We start from the raw sequence: 8928 nt of genomic DNA on the forward strand, positions 1-8928 counted from the left end.
CATTTCTATAGTGAGTTTTAACAATTTCAATGTGCTGTTGAAACGTTTATCGTTCCAATTTTAGTAATTGCGTAGTTTTTACTTGTCAAATGTAAAAAGATGACAGCTTCAAAAGTGACAGTTGCCAAGATAGCGGGCTATTTAAAATCAAACCTCCTATTGGAAAACCCTGTTTATTTCATAGTTTGTCACTTACATTTTTCTGCGCTTGTTCGACAAAGTGATGAAGATTTCAAGATCAAAATCAATGCTGTCCGGCCGGCTTGAATTTCTTGGGGTAGGTTCAGGGTCTGAATATCTCGGAAAATTTCGATAAAAGGCTAAATATGTGCCTATTATGGTTTCGTAGTTAAACCTATAGATGATTTTGTTTTCTCCATAATAGAAAAAATAACAGTCCTATGAATATGTAATAGAATATATCGAAAGAAGTAAGATCGTATCTATCTTCCAAGTAAGTATTTATAATTTTTACATGCCTCTTCGTTTCTTCGAAAAAATTGTTCCAAAAAAGTAATAGATGCTTGTGTTAAAAATATCATGTAATTCTATGTCTTTGTCATAGATCAGTCTTTGCTTGAAAAGACTGAATTAAGTGCACGGAAGCAGAAATCTACATGCGAAATTCAGTAAATAAAATGCATCAATGCCAATTTCCAATCGATCAAAAGCAAGTCAGCACTTTTCAATTTTTTTTAGTTTGTTTCAATACTCGACCGCCGAATAACAAGAAAAGACATGCGTCAAATTGGTCGATAATTGTTCATTACGCATGTGTCGAATGATCTGTCCATACTTTCCCAAAGGGTTTTTTGTCCCTTATTTAGAAGTGAATTCTCTATTGAATTCCTACTACCTATTGGCATTTTAAAATGTGAATTAAATCCCTGTGAATTCGAAGAACAAAATGGACATGTATTTTTACGGGTAAGAGTTCTGATCAATACAATCTGCTTGTTGCATGATACATAAGTTAAGATGTTATCTACAAGGTGGAAATTAAAAAAAAATGTAGTAGGTAGCTTTACTTCGAAGCAAAAAAATTAGATGAACTCAATACCAAAAAATTTTTCAACAAATCACACTACCACTTATTCATATATTTTTTTATAACACTTGACAGGCCCGTCAAAATCTTTTGTTCACACCTTCCACAAACTTTTAATTAGGTAGTTATAGGTAATTTTTTTTTGGGCAATCTAAAAATGACATAGGTCGGATATAAAAAGTATTACTCAAATTTTTTTAATGAATTTGTGTTACTCGTGTTTCCTGCATAATTAGGTTAAGGTGTGAAGGATTACAATCAGGAGACAGGATCCTTCTAAAAAGATTAGGAAAGCACAAATGTGAATTCAGAAGCTTTTTCGCGCTTTTGTTTCAAAGGTACATAACTGAATTTTTCAGTAACTTATCATTGATTCAATCCAAATACACACAATTAAAATTATAGTGGAATCTGACAGATAGATTCTGAGGTATGGAAATAATAAAAAAATATTTTTTCATCTTTCAATTATATAATCCACACTGTTCAAATGGATGTGTATTTCTCCAAGTGTTCAAAAAAAATTTAGGGTGAAATTATAATTACTATTAGGATCGTTATTTACAAAAACTCTATTTATTTCACAACAAAGAACCCACGCAAAATGAAATTATTTTATGAAATACTTAACTGAAAATACTAAAACTGTTCTTATAATTTTTCTTTCATCTATAAATCCCCTCATTATTTCCCTTACAATAAAACTGATACTGGGTGTTGTTTTTCTAATGTCATGTATGTAAATGACTCATTATGTTGGCTGTTAAGTTTTTTGCACGTCTGAGGCGATCCTCTGAGTCCATGGTCCATTGCAACACGCAAACCCAGGTTGATCTCTGGGTTGAACATACCTATCACGTGATAAGCACGTGAATACACCGTGTCCTCGTGAAACATCAAAACACTCGGACTGCTTGCCGACAAGCTCAAACTCGGTTTGTCCCACTTCTAGTCCCCTAGTATGTTTTGAATATCCGTTTGCAATAGTTGAGTTCATCATCCAGTGATTGCAGATTTCTATGAATTATTATAGAAGCTGAAAATCAGGCATTTGTTCAACAATGTTAACGATGACCGAGAACGACAAAATCGCCAGCTATATCAACGAAAATTTCACAAAAACGTAAGGCTTATACTCTTGAAATGTTTGTTTTGATTCGCTTCTTGCAAATATAAACAACAATTCACGCTTATCATACGTTCACATCTAAAAGGATTAAACGATTTCTGCGTTTGTAAACATTCATCATGCTTTGTTTTATTGTCAGAATGATATTGAGAAATGCAATCAGCAAACTACCTTGATACACTAATTGGTTTTTCTCGACAAAACTGCATGTTTTACACGATTCTTTTTATATCACAAAATATATAAACACAAAGAACGAAATCAGTTTCAAGAAATTCATCAAAAGTTATAAGTCCACGACTTATTATTGAAGTAACACATGTTTCCGATTCATTAAAAATATTCGTCCAAATTTTTTGAAAGCAATATTTAAACAATTGATTCCTCGATTTTGAGTCTTTAATCCCGTGCACTTTGTTCTCCAACTGAATGCAACCGAATTTTTTATCAAATTTGATGCAAATAGCATAATTCCAAGAAAGTTCTGGACATTTTTTTATTATTTTATTTACATATTCCGAAATGTGAACTGTGATATTTTTTAAATGAAAAACCATAACACTGCATATTAAATAGAAAAGCTCATTATTTTCTCATAAATAGAATTCATATTTGGAAGTTTATTACCCTTAAGCTGTACGAATTGGGAGCTTTGTTTAGTCCCCAAATTTCTATATTTGTTATTATTAACTTGACTAAAATCTCATTCTAGTGTCTGTAGATATTCGTAATATATTCTTCGTTTATAAGTCAATCGAATTCGAAAAAGAGATCAGAATACAAAATGCACCATGTTGAAACTATCAGAGATGCACAATTAAACTTAAAAATTTGTAACTTTGTTTTAAATCCAGTCACTTGAAAATTTGAATTACAAGAATGTATAAAGTACAGAGAACGTTGATGATAAATCTGTCTACAAATGTTACAACATATATTCAGGAAAAACCGCCAAGTAATCTTGTCATTAGAATTTGGTTCACCTCATGCATATGTAAAGTAAAGTTATAGTTTTATCTTCATTTATACAACAACCAAAAAATATTCCACTGAAATAATTTTGAAGTTATAAATCTCATCGAACTACTGAAATTTTGTTGAGGAATGTTCAAACCTGCCGTTTCTTCAATTTTCCTACTGAAACTGAAGGAAAATCTAGAGTGGGGAAAATATTCCCTAGATATTATTCATTTTCCATTTATGCGTGTACTCTAGACAAGATAACAGAAAGTGGTTACCTCTATTTGCGTTCGTATCGAAAGTAAATTGAAATAAGATTAAAGAAATACATGGAAGTGTACTTCAAAATTATTCTTCCATCTAGTCCAGATCTATCAGTGATTGTCTCTTCACTTCATAGATACTTGTGCAGTTGATTGTGTCTATTAACTTCATTTTTTCAAATCTTATTCTTTTGAGTGAGTACCTCTCTTGTTTAAATTGAATTCACATTTAAATTCCCCCTGAGAAACTGTTTTTTTATTCTTTTAATTTTTTTATAATGACTCTTCCACAAAAAATAAGCATAGATACTTTTCTATTTTTCATTCGCTCAGAATAATAGAATGTGATCGAAAAATCAGTTATTTAACATCTTTCTTGGAATATGCTTTCTTCCATGTTTTTCTTCATAACGGAACCTAGCTTTTGAGTATTCATGTTTGATTATTTTTTTTTCAAAGAAATCTTTGGTAATTCTTTTCTTTACTAGATAATCATACTTTATATATTTTCAAATTACTCTAGAACTATATTCAATATATTCGAAAGATTCATCCACATCTTTTAACAATTTGTGCTTTATTGCAATAAGTTTTTGGCATTTTTTGGGAATATGAATAACCATAATTTGTGATCCTTCTCATTGAAGAACACAGTTCATTTTTTCATTTCAATAATATTTATCTTCATTAGTTTGAAACGTTGTCTCAGGTCTTTTTCAAAAGCAGATTGTTCAAAAATGCAAGTAATGGTGATGAGCGTAATCGTAAATAGAAATTAAAGGAGAACAAACATGATTTCGAAAATACCTTTTAAAATCAACACTTCAGATATCATTCCCACGTGTGTATGTTTCTTTTCAACACCCACTTTACCTTTGAGTGAGTAATAATAGATAACATATGAAAAAGATAATAAAATTGTTATGAGCATTGAGGAGAGTTCTAGACCAGTGGGAAATTTTTAAATTTGTTATTTTGAACGAAACATTAACGATGTATTAGTGTTATTTAATAGATAAGAATACGATTATCTATCAAGATTAATTCGTTGTTAGTGATAATTTCAATATCTCGAGTTGAAGACTTTGTTTACGGTTAATTAGTTTATTTGTTGTTTGTTGCTGCTAATTATTTTTAAATTTCATTGATTAAATACGAGTGGGAGGAATAAATACTCACCAACTTTTAGTGCTTATTTTTTCTGTTGTATACAAAAATAATTCTTAGTTATCTTGGCATAATTTTTCACATCGAAAATCAGTATTAGAGATGAATCTTCGATATCATAATAAAAACCATTGAAAAACAATGGTCAGTCAGTATTGCCTTGAGGGTTCCTGTATCAAAGAATGGAAATATTCAACCATTTCAATGCCAATTGTTCAGCAATTACATGTACATAAAGAGATTATACATAAATTATTTCTGTATAGGAAGTATGGTGCTCTTCTATTCAAGGACGAATTTTATCTTGTTCTGGTAATGATGCCAAACAATTTTCTCAAATATATAAGGTGGATTCTGCCAAAAAGGAAGTAGATCATTCTAGGTGTACGTGATTTGCTTTCAGAGTTCATTGAATTATATAATTTTAAATTGATACAGTTAGGTATGGTTTTTTGCGCTGAGTAATGCAAGACAGTTCATATTTCAGTCCACATTCCTTTTAGATTTATTATTTTGTTGAATAACATTAAAACTTTCGAGTTTTTTCTCAAAAATTCGACTTTATTTGTTAACATAGTCACCTTCAAGAGTGATACATGTACCCTAATGGTCCTCTAACTCTTCAATGATTTTTCCAATATTCGAGGTTTTCGCTTACTAACGTTTACCAACATCTATCTCATTTTCGCTACTGGATTACAACCAATCTTTTCTGGAGGTATACTAACTGACAAAGGAATTGCAACAGCCAGAAGGAGATGTTTAAATTAATTTTGGTTTTGTAAAAACATAGATAGTATAGCAAGGAGTAAATGATTGAATTTGGAGAAAAAATTGTGAAGGTTTTTTCATGTAAACAATTTTTGTTACTTAAATATTATTCTTGGTCGTTTTTTGCAAATTTTTTAAATTTTACAACAAACCAGGTGTTCGAAGAGATCCAAAGTCGATGTTTAGTTGTTGTTAAAATGCCTAGAGCACTTGAACGCGGAATTCATCACCAGCTAAGTAAATTTGAAAGAGGTCGAATTATTGGTCTACTGGAGGCGGGGTTGTCATTTAGAGAAATCGATAACCGTACGAACAGAAATCCAACTACTGTTATGAGATGTTGTCAAGCGTGGTTTGATGATGCCTAAAATCGAAAAAGAGTAAGGACCGGACGTCGAAGAGGCACAAATGAAGTTCAAGATCGATGTCTAAGATTTAAGGCCATTAGAGATCGATTTATGACAACTCGATATTTTGGCTGATGAGTGGTTAGGAGAACAGGATCATCCTGCAACTGTCCGAACGGATAAGGTCTTTTGGACTGCTGTATTATCGACCCCATCTTGTGTTACCTCTGACGGTTGAGCATCGCAAGCAACGATTACAGTGGTGCAGAGAAAGTCAACATTGGAATGTGGAATGGAATCAGGTCGTCTTTTCTGATGAATCTCGATTCTCCTTGGGTGCACATGATGGCCGACGAAGGGTAAGACGACGTCGGGGAGAACCTCAGTTTGATGTTGAGCGTCATGTACACCGGACAGTATGGGTATGGGTGTGCTAATGAACATGCAAGTAGGTTTCCTTCAGTCTTAATTCGAGGTAACATAACAGTGCTGCGTTACCTTCAAGAAATAGTGGAGCCATATGTTCTCCCTTACCTTAACCGGCTCGAGAATCTTATATTTCAGCAAGATAATGCCCGACCTCATGTTGCCAGAGTTTGTTTAAACTTTTTCGAAGCGACCCATGTGAATCTTTTGCCATGGCCGCCCAGATCTCCCGATCTGTCGGCCATAGAGCATGCTTAGGACATCATGGGTAGAAGGCTTGGAAAGTTACCCCAGCCCCCCGGCTCTGAGACATGAAGTACAGGTGGCTTGGGATAGTATCTCTCAAGAAGAAATAGACCATCTCATTGCATCAATGCCGAGACGTGTTGGGGAGTGTATAGATAATTGCGATGAACAAACACATTATCAACAAATTTATTGAAAAAATTGTACACCCTTCGTTTTTTTTCTCCAAAATTCAATCAATTATTCTAGCTATACTATCTATGTTTTAACACAAAAAATTGAAATTTATATATCTCCTTCTGGGTGTTGCAGTTTCTTTGTCAGTTGGTTTGTTCATTATTTAAAAATATGTGAATAACAATGCAAATATTGGTTTAATCTGAAATAGACAAATTTGAATGAGGAATATTCCTCTTTTATGATTTGAGAAAGAATTATAGTATAAATGTGATACCTTGGTTGCAGTTCTACCAAAGAAAGGATGGACAAGCTCTGCCGTCAAGTGTCAATTGAGAGCCCAGGTCCTCGTATCCAAGACTGCGTCTTCAACTTCAAAATTCCTGTACCAGATGTCCCACCTAAAGGAGCAAGGATCCAAGTGGTTTGCGCTGGAGCCTGCTACAGAATGAGAGGACGCTCAGCCTCAACATCTAGCACCACATCAAACCACTCCAATGATGAAATACCCAGCCACAACACCTCCCACTATGGTTTCAGAGATAGTTCTTTGTTTCCTGGTTTCGAAGTAGCTGGAATCATCGATGCTGTTGGCGAAGAAGCTGATGGAACTTGTTTTGAAATTGGTCAACGTGTCGTCATCTATCCTCACGATGACCTTCCTCATGGTTATGCTGAGTACATGATTGTGCCCGATTTGTCTTATTTGGTACCCATACCAGACAATCTTCCGTTGAGTGTGGCTTCTATGTTGCCTACCGGTGCTTTATTAGCTAAGAGTGCAGTTATGGCAGCTACAAGTTATGTGGAGAAACTATTGAAAGAATATTCAAGTGGTCATATCTGCAAAATCTTGATTGTTGGTACCGGCGGCCTTGCCTTGTGGGCCATAAGAATAGCTGAGCATCAGTTCAAATCTCCGGAATTTAAGGGTAGAGTCCAAATAACCGTTGCTTCTTTGAAAGATGATGGGTTTATATTAGCTTCAGAAATACCACAGTGAGTAGGAAAAACTTTAATTCATTCTTAGCGTTTGTTTGAAGTAACTCCTCTTTGTCGAGAAATTAACACAAAGGTCTTGTAGAGGAGTTAAGTAGATTTCATATGGTTGATTAAGTAGCTACCTATTTCTAAAAATCGTTGAGCCTAAACAACATTTTCTTCATTGCAGTGTGTCAGTAGTGCAATGGAATGAAGATCTATTCGAGAAGCAAATTGTTGAAAGAACCCAAGATGCTTGTCGTGGCCTTGTTGATGTAGTTATAGATTTTGGAATAACATCCAGATCTTTACATAGATCCTTGCAGTGCCTCAATTCGGTAAGTGAAGATGAAACAATTATTAAGATCTCAATGTTTACCCTAAATTTGTTTTATTTTAAGGGAGGAATTGTTTTCGTCAGTGATGAGGTTGCTGATAGACTTTTGCCGAAATTTTCGAAGTTGATAGCTGAGAAAAACCAGAAAATAGAACCTGTCACTTTTGGATCTATTGATGTGCTCAAACAACTGGTGGACCTGGTTTCAAATGGAGATGTAAGAATTTATTTAATCGAATTTTAAAAACATTTCACACTAAAAAACAATTTTCCGCCCAACTCATTGAAAATATTCCGGAAGTCTTCAGTTTAAAAAATAGCTCTAATAGTTGTTCATCTTATGTTTTTCTGTTCTCTTTAATTTTTCAATTATTCCAATGACTCGAAACTGAAACCACTGAAATGCAAAAAGGTTATGCGAGTATAGTTTGCTTTTGATTATTTCTTCAAATTCAAATGTGAAATGCTTTTCAGATAATACCCCCTCCTCATACTGAATTTGCTGCTGAAGATGCCACATCTGTAGTACAAAAACTCTGCAAGTCTGAAATTCCTGGGAGAGCTGTTTTGAGGTTTCATGATATTGAATGAAATAAAAAACTTTCTAATTCGAGCAAGAAGAAAAAAAGTTCATATATTGATATATTTGTCCGATTTGAATATGATTTATATTCAATAAATGCTATATTTATAGAAATTTGATAGGACAAACTGGTTTGGAACCACTTTAATTTGAATTGAGGTTATTTTTGTTTGTTTTGAGAATTATTAGTATTGATAAGATGTGATAATATGCCAAATCAGTTTGTTCGATTTAAAAACTGTATGTGATAAGTAAGTATTCAATTTTTTCTGTATTTATTTTATTTTTCACTTTCCTTAGTATTTTTATATTAAGTTAGTGTTATTGGAGTAAATATTTCTGAAATTTCATGTGTTTCTGTTTTGAATAGTCTATTCATATGAGTCTGGATAAAATAAGATTATTAAGTGATAAATAAATTTCTTACCTCTTAATGGAAATTTGATTTTTTTATTTCAAAATTTGTTACATCTAAGTATCTGAGGGAATTAAA

The 8928-nt window shown here is 33.0% G+C and overlaps 1 protein-coding gene across 4 annotated transcripts; it reads left to right on the forward strand.

Moving 5' to 3' along the window:
* The first annotated feature begins 782 nt into the window (after window positions 1-782).
* LOC123686369 (highly reducing polyketide synthase sorA) lies at window positions 783-8785 on the forward strand. Of its 4 annotated transcripts, none has more exons than XM_045626442.1 (5): window positions 783-927; window positions 6823-7533; window positions 7706-7853; window positions 7917-8069; window positions 8327-8785. In XM_045626442.1, exons 1-5 carry the CDS (start codon window positions 908-910, stop codon window positions 8441-8443), a joined length of 1149 nt encoding a protein of 382 aa, XP_045482398.1. In that variant the 5' UTR covers window positions 783-907; the 3' UTR covers window positions 8444-8785. The 4 variants fall into 4 exon arrangements, with proteins under 4 accessions (XP_045482398.1, XP_045482396.1, XP_045482397.1 ...); XM_045626441.1 differs by lacking the exon at window positions 783-927 and adding an exon at window positions 1935-2171; XM_045626444.1 differs by lacking the exon at window positions 783-927 and adding an exon at window positions 3418-3595.
* The last annotated feature ends 143 nt before the right edge of the window (window positions 8786-8928 follow it).

Source organism: Harmonia axyridis, chromosome X, assembly GCF_914767665.1.
Source record: "Harmonia axyridis chromosome X, icHarAxyr1.1, whole genome shotgun sequence".
Taxonomy (NCBI): Eukaryota; Metazoa; Arthropoda; class Insecta; order Coleoptera; family Coccinellidae; genus Harmonia; species Harmonia axyridis.